At 43.3% G+C, this 13,267-nt stretch overlaps 1 protein-coding gene across 3 annotated transcripts in view; it reads right to left on the bottom strand.

Moving 5' to 3' along the window:
- The window catches only part of LOC110533130 (neurexin-2-like), a 422,662-nt gene that overhangs the window by 169,281 nt on the left and 240,114 nt on the right, over positions 1-13,267 (bottom strand). For all 3 annotated transcript variants that reach the window (XM_036933223.1, XM_036933225.1, XM_036933224.1), the window contains 4 exons: positions 12,090-12,116; positions 5,270-5,389; positions 4,781-5,162; positions 3,732-3,922 (listed from right to left, as the gene is read on the bottom strand). In XM_036933223.1, coding sequence (XP_036789118.1) covers positions 3,732-3,922; positions 4,781-5,162; positions 5,270-5,389; positions 12,090-12,116 — 720 coding nt within the window. The remainder of the gene's footprint in view (positions 1-3,731; positions 3,923-4,780; positions 5,163-5,269; positions 5,390-12,089; positions 12,117-13,267) is intronic.

Genomic DNA, 13,267 nt, shown 5'->3' with positions numbered 1-13,267 from the left:
GGACGTGCTCCCGCTGCTGTTGCTCCCGCTGCTGTGTCCACGGCTGACACTCTGATCAACTCTCCTTCAATTTCATTTCACTTAGCCGCCCAATAGAATGTTTTTCCACCACAAAGACTCCATTTTCCTCTCACCCATAGCGTTCCTCTCCCGGGCAGGAGAGTCTGCCAATCTGTTCACTTACGAGGCCGTTTATCAATTTAACATTCCTGCTAAAAATCTGACGTTTATTGCCAAAAAGCGCCCTCATTCTATATTATCCAACGGGAGAATCTGTTTTCCAGTTCCCCCAGTAGGCCATGAGAGTAAATGAGAATTTGTTCTTAAAACTGACTTGCCTAGTTAAATAAAGGTTACGTTTATACCAGTTACAGCGATTCAGAGCTGCTAACGGGGGGGGGGGCTCAGGGCCTGTCTGCCCGCTTATTGGCTCTTTCAACCCAGATGAGATCAATACACTGCCTGATATACCAGAGAAAAATTTCCCAAACTTTTTCACTCAGGCTCCCTTTCCAGCATTGGGGAACGTCTATTTCTATGGGCACAAACACTGTTCATTACAAAATGTTCACACCCCTCTTGTTGGCGGAGAGAAAACGTTGCGTGTTTAAAGCTTATTTCCTGCAACTCTACACATTTTGTTACAGGGTGCAGAAAGCATTCTGCAGTTTTAAAGTGAATTTCATGCAATTCTATACATTTTGCCATGTCTAATGTCTATTCGTGCGATATTTGAGTGACTCAAACATCACAACAAAAGCTATGGGCAAAAACAAAAATAGCAATAAAAGCTAGCTGACATGGGCTAGTTGATCTGGACATTTCTGACAAGTTATACATAGTTCTCTAAGATGTGCAATGACTGACACGACAAGAGGAAAACTGATGATGCACCCCACAATTTTCCAAAATTGCACCTTGTGCATTCTACTATTACAACATTCAAGAGCAAGTTGAAAGCTGGACTGAGTTCCTTAAAAAAAAAATGTCTGACCCATCGTGCCCCCCCCCCCAGCTTTGCGCTGAACTCAGCAGCGAGTTTAAAAAAAAAAACCCACCACAGACACAGTTATGACTATCAAACTTGATCCAATCAACATCTAGCCTGCAACATCGCTTGTTTTGTATTCTGCTAGCACCGTGATCTATTTTTACATAATGATGTTTGGTGGCTAAGCAAGGGTAACAGTGCTCTCAAGAGGGCAGCCCATGTGAGATTAGGGAGGAGATAGTTGCTTTCTCCGCCACAAGAAAGCCAATACATACAGTGCCTTGCGAAAGTATTCGGCCCCCTTGAACTTTGCGACCTTTTGCCACATTTCAGGCTTCAAACATAAAGATATAAAACTGTATTTTTTTGTGAAGAATCAACATCAAATGGGACACAATCATGAAGTGGAACGACATTTATTGGATATTTCAAACTTTTTTAACAAATCAAAAACTGAAAAATTGGGCGTGCAAAATTATTCAGCCCCTTTACTTTCAGTGCAGCAAACTCTCTCCAGAAGTTCAGTGAGGATCTCTGAATGATCCAATGTTGACCTAAATGACTAATGATGATAAATACAATCCACCTGTGTGTAATCAAGTCTCCGTATAAATGCACCTGCACTGTGATAGTCTCAGAGGTCCGTTAAAAGCGCAGAGAGCATCATGAAGAACAAGGAACACACCAGGCAGGTCCGAGATACTGTTGTGAAGAAGTTTAAAGCCCGATTTGGATACAAAAAGATTTCCCAAGCTTTAAACATCCCAAGGAGCACTGTGCAAGCGATAATATTGAAATGGAAGGAGTATCAGACCACTGCAAATCTACCAAGACCTGCCCGTCCCTCTAAACTTTCAGCTCATACAAGGAGAAGACTGATAAGAGATGCAGCCAAGAGGCCCATGATCACTCTGGATGAACTGCAGAGATCTACAGCTGAGGTGGGAGACTCTGTCCATAGGACAACAATCAGTCGTATATTGCACAAATCTGGCCTTTATGGAAGAGTGGCAAGAAGAAAGCCATTTCTTAAAGATATCCATAAAAAGTGTTGTTTAAAGTTTGCCACAAGCCACCTGGGAGACACACCAAACATGTGGAAGAAGGTGCTCTGGTCAGATGAAACCAAAATGTAACTTTTTGGCAACAATGCAAAACGTTATGTTTGGCGTAAAAGCAACACAGCTGAACACACCATCCCCACTGTCAAACATGGTGGTGGCAGCATCATGGTTTGGGCCTGCTTTTCTTCAGCAGGGACAGGGAAGATGGTTAAAATTGATGGGAAGATGGATGGAGCCAAATACAGGACCATTCTGGAAGAAAACCTGATGGAGTCTGCAAAAGACCTGAGACTGGGACGGAGATTTGTCTTCCAACAAGACAATGATCCAAAACATAAAGCAAAATCTACAATGGAATGGTTAAAAAATAAACATATCCAGGTGTTAGAATGGCCAAGTCAAAGTCCAGACCTGAATCCAATCGAGAATCTGTGGAAAGAACTGAAAACTGCTGTTCACAAATGCTCTCCATCCAACCTCACTGAGCTCGAGCTGTTTTGCAAGGAGGAATGGGAAAAAATGTCAGTCTCTCGATGTGCAAAACTGATAGACATACCCCAAGCGACTTACAGCTGTAATCGCAGCAAAAGGTGGCGCTACAAAGTATTAACTTAAGGGGGCTGAATAATTTTGCACACCCAAATTTTCCGTTTTTGATTTGTTAAAAAAGTTTGAAATATCCAATAAATGTTGTTCCACTTCATGATTGTGTCCCACTTGTTGTTGATTCTTCACAAAAAAATACAGTTTTATATCTTTATGTTTGAAACCTGAAATGTGGCAAAAGGTCGCAAAGTTCAAGGGGGCCGAATACTTTCGCAAGGCACTGTATCTAGTGAAAAACGCTTGATGAGGAGTTTGTGTCAGATGTTTGGTTCTTAGTGACATCTTCAATCAATTGAATGGACTTCATTTGGGACTACAGGGGAGGGATGAAACAGTTATTTACGCTATTTAAAAATGGACTTATTTTCTAAATAAATGTGTTATTTTCTCCTTTGATTTAAGCCCGAACAAAACGCTCAATTTCCCTACACTGTACTCAGTATATTCAGTCATCATCAGTACAGATAACTCGTGAGTTTTTAGATGAAGGCTAACTTTGCTTTGAGATTTGATGAGTTTAATTCCCCACAGAGGTGGTGCAGTTCTCTACTGATGCGGGGGGAGAGAGACTTCTCCGTAAAAAATTAGTCAACTGAGATATGCATAAAAGGTTTCTATGTGTAAAAGAAAAATATCAAAACAAGACAGAGAAAATCACAAAATGATAAAGAAATAGAATGTAATACGATGCTGGTCAACCGAGATATGTGTAAATTAAAACAAAAGACACAGCTATGTGTATAAAACGGACAGGAAAGTAGAAAGTCCTTTATGTGATGCAGGTCAACTGTGTTAAATGTACAAATGTGTTCCACTATTTAAACAATTCGATGCACTGAATTAGGCTAATCTTAAAGCAATTCAAATGAACTTTTAGCAACATGTATTTTTAATAAAAGTGTTTTAGGAAGAGTAATCCCATATAGACATTTCTGGCCGCCCTGGAAATAACATTTTCTTCAAATTTGGTCCCCATAAGAATATAGTTGAATAGCCCTGGTATACGCCAGGGCTATTCAGTTGCTGGAGCCAGTTTTGAGGAGGTGTAGTGTATACGACGTATACCATACCTTTGAGATCCAGATTGCGGGCTCCGTTGGAGTGCTGGGTGACGGTGCGGGTGTCGATTTTGAGGATGTGCACATTGTTGTTGTCCCGGGACACCACCACGTCGTGCCACTGGTTGTCGTTGAGAGGCTTCTCAGAGTTGCCCTTCATGAGAGACGGCCCGTTGCCCAGGTCAAACACATAATGAATGTACCTACAACACAGCATTACACCATGAAGTAGGTCAATTACAGAATGACCTATGTCATTTATGGAATTCAGGGCTCATCTGTAAAAGAGATCTTGGTCTCAGTATGACTCCCTGATAAAATCATATATATATATATATACATACAGTACCAGTGAAATGCTTGGACACACCTACTCATTCAAGGGTTTTTCTTTATTTTCCCTATGTTCTACATTGTAGAATAATAGTGAAGACATCAAAACTATGAAATAACACATACGGAATCATATAGTAACCAAAAAAGTGTTAAACAAATCAAAATATATTTGAGATTTGAGATTCTTCAAAGTAGCCACCCTTTGCCTTGATGACAGCTTTGCACACTCTTGGAAAGGCTCCACGGTTACGGACAACTCCTGCTGACTAATTCCTTACTGAGTGACAGTATTTCTGGGCAAAGCTGGACTGCGGTTAAACATCTGTGGGCATTATTGTTCGCTCTCTCACTCTATCCTTCTCTTTTAGCAAAATCCTTTCCAGTGAACAAAACATTCTGAAACCCTCCCCTTTCTATTCCTCCAGCTGACAGAGTAAAATGATTCCATGTAACACAAAAGGACTTGTTGAGCTAGAGAAAAGAGGAACAGTGGTAGGCACTAGGCAGCTGTGTTATTATTAATTCATCCCACACTCACTGCATGATTACGGTACCTGGAAAAATAGGTTGCAAAATAGGTTGAACACGTTAATTATATTGAGACCAAATCCTCATTTTGCAAGTGAGGTCTGCATGTAGACAAATTATACAACAACCAATTACCTAAGCCCATTGAATAGCTAGGTGGCGCTTCGCCCCTTCCTGACCCCCACCGCGCCACTCACCCTTTGACCAGCTCCACAACGATGAAGTCACTGCCGTCTCCAGAGTTGAAGAGCAGCAGGCCGTCGAGGCTGGTGGTCTTGAACTGGAAGAAGAGGTGCATGGAGGCGTAGGCCTGCAGGGTGGAGAAGGCCAGGCAGCTAGCCCGACTGTGGAAGGTCACAGGGTCAGCCACGATGCGGCGCATGCCGAAGCGGGCGTTGAGCTCGCAGTAGGAGATGTCTCCGTTCTTACACTGGTCCAGGTAGGGGACGCCATTGAACGAGAGGGCCTGCAGGTGCCCTATGAAGTTAGATGGCACCACGGAGATAAAACGGCGCTCGGTCATGATGCCCGTCTCAATGTTGTGGAACTCCAGGCGAGTGTGGACACCGGTCATATGGCCTGGGGCGAAATAAATACATGTTGAAGGGCAGAGATGTAGCGCATCATGAGGATCACAGTTTCCCCTTCATCTCATGGTTTGACTCTGCTCTGCCATGCCGTCTTACCTTCCACAGTCACGTTGTCCACAGAGAGGTGCAGGTTCTTCCCGCGACGCACCACCTTCACTGAGTGCCACTCGTTGTCGTTCAGCTTCTGTCCTGCTAACAGCATCTCTGGGCCTTTACCTGTGAAGAAGCAAGGACAAAGTCAACACCAGAGCACATTCATACAGCACATCCTTTTCCAACGGATCCTTATTTAAAATGGATAAAATACACTGAGTATACAAAACAAGAAGATCACCTGCTCTTTCCATGACATAGACCGACCAGTTGAATCCAGATGAAAGCTACGATCGCTTATTGGTCAATAGTTAAATCCACTTCAATCAGTGTTGATGAAGAGGAAGAGACCAGTTAAAGGAGGATTTTTAAGCTTTCAGACAATTCCGACCACTCTGATATGGATTGGGTATGTGTGCCATTCAGAGGTTGAATGGGCAAGACAAAGTATCTTTGAACGGATTATGGTAGTAGGTGCCAGCAGACGCACCGGTTTGTGTCAAGAACTGCAACGGCGCTGGGTTTGTCACACTCAACAGTTTCCCGCGTGAATCAAGGATGGTCCATCACCCAAAGGAGATCCAGCCAACTTCACACAACTGTGGGAAGCATTGGAGTCAACATGGGCCAGCATCCCTGTGGAACACTTTCGTCCATGCCCCATAGAATTGAGGCTGTTCGGAGGAAAACTCAATATTAGAAAGGTGTTCCTATTGTTTGGTACACTCCATGTATACTCCCCGATACTACCTGCCAGTGGAGGCTGCCTAGGGGAGGGCGGCTCATAATAATGTCTGGAATGGATTCAACGGAATAGTATCAAACACATCGAAGACGTGGTTCCCAAGAGGTTGGGCCCACTCCATTGACCACGTTCCTGCCATTATTATTATCTCCTCAGCGGCCTCCACTGATACCTGCTGCCAGAGCTCTGTCAGCGGGTGTAAATACAAGCTATTGGTTAGAGGCGAGAGTGACTAACGCATACTGTGCTGTGCATCGTTCAACGTTGAATGAATATGTACTTTCTGTTCTGTGTCGTATAATGACTCAAGTCAGATTGTGAAATTGTATATAAACCCCTTAGACAACCAGCTCACAACTTGAGTGGTATCCGGAGGCTTGGCCAGCAGATACAGTTTTATAGCTCAAGGGTTTCTGCTAAAATCCTCTGCTCTTCTTTTTTTTCCTCCCAGCTCTCAAGGTTTGAAAATAGGTCACAATGCGGAAGCTTTGCCACTGCAGCACCGTCACCCCCGATCAGTGGCTATGCAACAGGCGGTCCGACAGTGCAGTTCAAAGAAGTTCTGACATGGCTGGCGAAGCTAATTGGTCATGCCTAAGCCTGCCAGGCCTCAGGGGGTTTGTTGATCTAATTGAGCTCAGGGTGTATGAAAATCCCAGGAGACACGGCGAGGACACTGGCTGCTACTGGGACGCTGCAGCTGATGACATCAATTGGTTTCCAAATACTCCTCTGTTTCTTCCTCTGGGAGAAAGAGGCCACTGGCTTGTAGAGCTTAACAGCAGAGCAAGTGTCTCAGCAAGGGGTAACACTATAGACCAACTACACGCTTATCTGATAGATATGGGTCCTGTGCAAACACATACTACCGGTAAATCTTCATTGTACCACATCAAGTTCTGTTATTATTACTATTGACATGTTTGATTAGAGTGGCTAAGAATGACAACTGCCGTTAGAAATGGCTAGGCCTGAGGCAGAGCAGTGCTTTTCCAAAGTGAATCCTTGTAACAATTGTAAAACATCATACTGTCAGTCTGTTTTCGGACCGATTATAACAGTCTATTATCCAAAAATAACCTACAGACCTTAGTATGGATCCCCAGTTCTGTTCCTTTTTTATTGACTGTGGGTTTATGTCCTACCAAACCCATGTTTACCCACTAAATCAACACAACAGTCTACTGAGCAGGTGGAGGGAGGAACAGAGAAATATTTGCAGAGCAGAGGAGATGGGACTTCATCTGAAGTCAACTGTGTTTGAGCAGTGTTGATCTGGTCTCAGAGGTGGGCTCCACTGCTGTCTAATTACGGAGCTTCGGCCCAAACACATACCACTGTGCTTCAGCGGAGAGAGCAGCTCCACCAGGAACAAGCACATACGAGTTAGAGAAGTTGGCAAGTTAGTTATGTAAGGGCTATCTATAGTAGTGGTCTGAAAAATAAGGATTCTGGTGAGCAAGAAAGCATATCAGTGCATATCCACAGTGCTCTTTTGGGACTAAAACCGAACTCAAGATTTTGTAGGTCCTAGTCCTAAACGCACATTTCTCTGTCTAAATAGTGTCATACGCGTTTGTCTATAACTGTTCCCCTTGCAAGTCATGTATTGATTACTGACGTTTTACTAAATCCAAACCTTTAAATATACAGTTCGCCAATATGGAGAATTCATTTTGTTTCAGCAAACATTTGTTTTTTACGGAGCCCGGGAAGTGACACGGACAGTAAAAAGATGTAAGGGAAAATCCACTTAAATATATTTCGGTATTTTTTTTCATCAGTCAAAATGCATCAACACGATGTGGCAAGTGACAATTTGCGTCTTGAAGATCCTAGATCTTGAAAACTTGACTGCTGACATGCAAAATATTTTGGGACTATCAACAGTGGACCAAAAAAGAAAATCTGTAAGAAAGAAAAATGTTTTTCGTGACAAAATGGATTGTTCTTTTTCCCCTCAATCTACACACAATACCCCATAATGACAAAGCAAAAAAAATCCTCTCTTTCAGGGTGGATGGGGAGTGTCGCTGCATAGCTATGTTCAGGTCTCACCAGACACGTTCGATCGGGTTCAAGTCCGGGCTCTGGCTAGGCCACTCAAGGACATTCAGAGACTTGTCCCGGAGCCACTCAGGCCAAAGAGTTCAATCTTGGTTTCATCAGACCAAAGAATCTTGTTTCTCATGGTCTGAGAGTCCTTTAGGTGTCTTTTGACAAACTCTGGCCACTCTACCATAAAGGCCTGATTGGTGGAGGGCTGCAGAGATGTTTGTCCTTCTGGAAGTTTCTCCCATCGCCACAGAGAAACTCTGGAGCTCTGTCAGAGTGACCATCAGGTTCTCGGTCACCTCCCTGACCAAGGCCCTTCTCCCCTGATAACTCAGTTTGGCTGGGCAGCCAGCTCTAGGAAAAGTCTTGGTGGTCCCAAATGTCTTAAGAATGATGGCGGCCACGGTGTTCTTGGGGACCTTCAATGTAGCAGAAATGTTTTGGTACCCTTCCCCAGATCTGTGCCTCGACACAATTCTGTCTCGGAGCTCTACGGGCAATTCCTTCGACTTCATGGCTTGGTTTTTGCTCTGACCTGCACTGTCAACTGTGGGACCTTATATAGACAGGTGTGTGTGCCGTTCCAAATCATGTCCAATCAATTAAATGTACCACAGGTCGACTCCATTCAGGTTGTAGAAACATCTCAAGGATGATCAATGGAAACAGGATGCACCTGAGCTCAAATTTGAGTCTCATAGTAAAGGGTCAGAATACTTATTTAAATAAGGTATCTGTTTTTTATTTGGAATAAATTAGCAAAAATGTCAATTTGTCATTATGGTGTATTGTGTGTAGACTGCCATAGAAGAGCATAGAAGAGCTTTGACTGGGCTGAGCGGGAACTGACCCCCTGTAGCAGTGGGCTGAGATGTCTGCCAGGCACGCAGAGATGCATGTCGCCACTTTGGTGTCAGGGAGGGGGAAAGAGAAAAGCAGTTGAGTGTCATCCACACAGCAATGTTGGAAGAGACCATGTGAGGATATGACGGAGCCAAGTGACATGGTAGGAGCGGCCTGCCAGGTAGGATGTAAACCAGGAGGGTGCAGAGCCTGAGACGCCCGGCCCTGAGAGGGTGGAGTAGAGGATCTGATTGATCATGGTGTTGAAGGCAGCGGATAGATCTAGGAAGATGAGGACAGTGTCAGCTTTGGCAGAGCCTCCGTTAAACAGTTTCCAAGAAGATCGTTCTGAGAGAGTAGGTCATAGACAGCTGCAGTGTTTTTGGGGACAAAAACGGATACTGGTCTCTAGTTGACGTCAGAGTGGGTCGGGTGTTGGTTTCTTGAGGAGGGGAGCGACTCTGGTCTTCTGGAAGACAGAGGGGGCGCCGTCAGTGGTGAGGGATGCATTGATGAGGGAAGTAAGAAGGTCTCCAGAGATTGTCTGCCACCACAGTGACAACCAGAAGCTCTTTGACTATGAGAAAACACAGTCAGATGACGAGAGCAGCTGGAATAGCAGCGTTCTCTGGGGGTGATCCATAATTCTGTCAGGGCCAAAAGGGCAGGAGGGAATAAAGGGCAACATAGGCCTTCTTGACTGCAGATTGGCAGCTCGAAACGCTGCAGGAGACCACAAATTCGACACGGATTGTGCGCACAGGCTACACTACATTAGACGCGGTGGGGAGCATCTGTAAAGCCGACAGGGAGAGGAGCGAACAGGTATGGAGAAAACACAGTTGACAAAGCTACAAGAGAGAAAAATGAGATAATCTGAAAATAACTAGGTAAGACACTCAAGTGAGAGAGTGGTGTGGGGCCTTCCTCTAACTCCTCAGAACAACTCAGCAGCCCTGGTCTTTGTTTCAGCAACCGTCTTCGTTTTGGCGACCAGACCGCCGCTTACAGCTGCTGCTGAAAAAAATAGGGGAGACTGACATACTAACACTAATTGCTGATTGCCTAGCAGAGGTGAAGGACACACCTCCCGGCAGTATTTGCTGATTGTCTAGCAGAGGTGAAGGACACACCTCCCGGCACTAACTGCTGATTGCCTGGGAGAGGTGAAACAATACAGGCACTGATGAGTCAGACTGTCAACACCAACCACAGCACAAGTGATGAGCAATTAACAGTTGAGACAGCAATGATTAAATAGGTAACGAGAAAGACAGCATTTAACTTCAATTGACCAAGCAATACCAGCAATACTAGCTCTAGATGAAGACATGTTACCTCTAAACAGAGATGCACATGTAAATCAACCTCTCACACACAAATACCCATTGACACAAATGCAAAATGAGTGAACACCAGTTTGTATTCTGCAGGTCAGTTGTTTTATGCACACAGCTATTCTACACACTACGGCAAATTGAATGTCCTTCTGCGGTGTTGTAATGATTGCGTCTTGATATACTGAAGTTACAGGTATAGTATGCTGTGGGCTTACATTCCGTGTTCTGGTTACAGATCGTTTGACGTGGGCCTTTATTTCGTGTCACTGGGCTTGTCAGGCATCGTATAGACGACGGGGGAGAAAGACTACGGCGTCAGGAGCTTTAAAAGTAGCCCTTTCCTTGGCCAATTTTTTCCAGAGTATTTGACGAATATGATTTTAGTAAGTATACATCTGAAAATACGCAGTCCAACATTAGCAGGTCTATTACGTGTAAAAATGAAAAACATATTGGGTGATTCTTTATTTTACGAGGAACATGTTTTTATTTAATCAATTTTATAATCAGGCTGTAACATGACAAAATGTGGTTTTAAAAAAAGGTTCTGAATACACTGTAGATGTGTTGCTGGTATGTTGTCGGTTGCAGGAGCAGAGTGTGGCCCGCACAAGACAGTATATCCTGGTGAGCCAATCAGGACCATGGACAGCTCCCCATCCACAGTTGATGAGCCAATTGGCCTGATAAAACAACATGGTGGGAAAAGGCTTGGAGCCATCAAGACCTCGGCAGTTACCCGCATGCATTTCTTATTTAGGACTTACCCGTACTGTATACAGCACATAGACTCACCTTTTACCTTGGGCAACATTCAACCATTACATTTTAATTCCTCCTGTTTTGTCAATTGTGCCCCTTCTTCTCGACGCTTACCTCTTAACATTCTTCCAAAGATCTGTTAAAATGGTGATTCTAAGAGGCCCAAATCAGAGGCCTGTTAAAAATGCATGACAGAGGCTCTCACAGATGGTCGAGGGCTCTAATTGACTATCATTTACTTTAACCACTGGCTAATTGTGTCTATTTAAAAGTCAATTAAGGATATTTTATTGCCATTAAACTTCAATCCATCTAAATTCACAGGACAACTCTGCAGCAACATACTGAAGGTTGCCATCTAAGGTTCAAAATGGAAAAAACAACACGGCTTTGTACACAATCTGTTGTCAAGGTCTCGCCTGCGTCACATGATCTAAAGAAAGCAGATTATTTACATTATCTGTACATTATCCTCTGACCCTTTAGGTTTACACCTGTGCTAACCAACATACACAGGGAAGCAGTCACATGCATCTTAAATGCATCTTTCCTTGAATCCTAACACATGTATTTCAAAAAACTCAATTGTACAGACAACAGTTCCCATAGGTCACTAGGACATGTATTATTAAAACTCATGGGAAAATGTTTTCCCCAAAACCCAATGGCATATTGCCATCTGGTGGTAGTTTGAGCACATTACTGATAGAAGTAGCAGGGTGCTAATGCCACTGTTGTTTCTCTGAGGAGCACTGTGAACTAATAAAACATATGGTGTTTTGGCTGTTGTAATGAACAAGGGATCATTTTGTGATTCTGACATTTGTTGCTTGGACTAAAGAATGGTTTACCAAATGATATACAGGCGGCTTATACAGTATTTAATACTTACCTTCCAGGTCCCTTACATTTTTCAAGACAACCATGTGATTGTAGTACTTCATTGGGATACATATTGTATAGGACTAACGTTAATTACGTTCACCCTTATCAATAGTAAAAACAGACAGTCACAGAAGATAAGGTATAAGACACGGTCGTTCAGTAAGTACAGTAAATAATGATAGGAGCCACTTACTGAGGTTACAGTCTATCCTGATACAATCTGGTGAGAGAGAGAGAGTGAGATGGTGAGATCCCAAAAAGTAAATTGAAAAGAAACAATATTAAAAAAAACATTTCACATCCTTCAAGGTACATTCTGCAGTTTTGTTTTTTTCCTCCAGAGAGGCCACCATCCGGGGACAAGCTCCAGATTCAAAACCAGCCTTTTCCTCACCATGACAACCATACAGCACCCACTAACACACGAGCACGTTAGCTTTTTTACATGGCACATATTTTACATGGCACACATTACTTTCTTCTCCAACACTTTGTTTTTGCATTTTTTAAACCAAACTGAACATGTTTCATTATTTATTTGAGGCTAAATAGATTTTATTGATGTTTTATATTAAGTTAAAATAAGTGTTAATTCAGTATTGTTGTAATTGTCATTATTACAAATAAAACATTATTTTTTTTCAATCGGCCGATTAATCGGTATCGGCTTTTTTGGTCCTCCAATAATCGGTATCGGAGTTGAAAAATCATAATCGGTCGACCTCTAATGTCAACTCTCCACTACACTCAGGAGGACCGGTAATGTGTACCGCAATCAGAGTGAAATCAACGTGTTTCGTGATATATCATTACTGTAATAATTTCCATGACTCTATTTACAACCTAGAAAGTAATCCTACGTTAAATCCTAGGTTGATAACAGATATGCCTCCCGGTGTGTGTACAACCCATGTGGTAGTTAGGTAGAGCACAGACAGAGGAAAGGGCTGATTCGCAAACCCCCCCCCTAAATAATAGAATAGCTACATAGTCATTATGGCGTACAACTACCAAAACACGTGCCAACACAGTCAGAGCTTCCTTGATCTTTTGGTTATAATAAAGCCCTCTGTGAAGGCTATGTACTACACACCACGGTTTCGGGAACCGAAGGGCTGCACGTTTTTTTCCCCCTTCTCCCCCCTAGTACTACACTGCTGATTCAAATAATCAACTAATCGTCAAGCTTTCATTATTTGAATCAGCTGTGTAGGGCTAAGAAAAACCTTGGCGTCCCGAGGACCGAGTTAGGGGAACCCTGCGCTACTAGGTGCTATGCTAGTGTGCCTGAGGTGTTCTCTGGAGCTGTCAACCATCACAAAGCAGTGGATGCAAACAGCCAAGGACCAGACTCACTACCTACAGCCGTAA

This window comes from Oncorhynchus mykiss, chromosome 10 (assembly GCF_013265735.2).
Source record: "Oncorhynchus mykiss isolate Arlee chromosome 10, USDA_OmykA_1.1, whole genome shotgun sequence".
Taxonomy (NCBI): Eukaryota; Metazoa; Chordata; class Actinopteri; order Salmoniformes; family Salmonidae; genus Oncorhynchus; species Oncorhynchus mykiss.
Note: the sequence above shows the minus strand (reverse complement) of the source record. Positions and strands in the feature narration are given on the sequence as shown.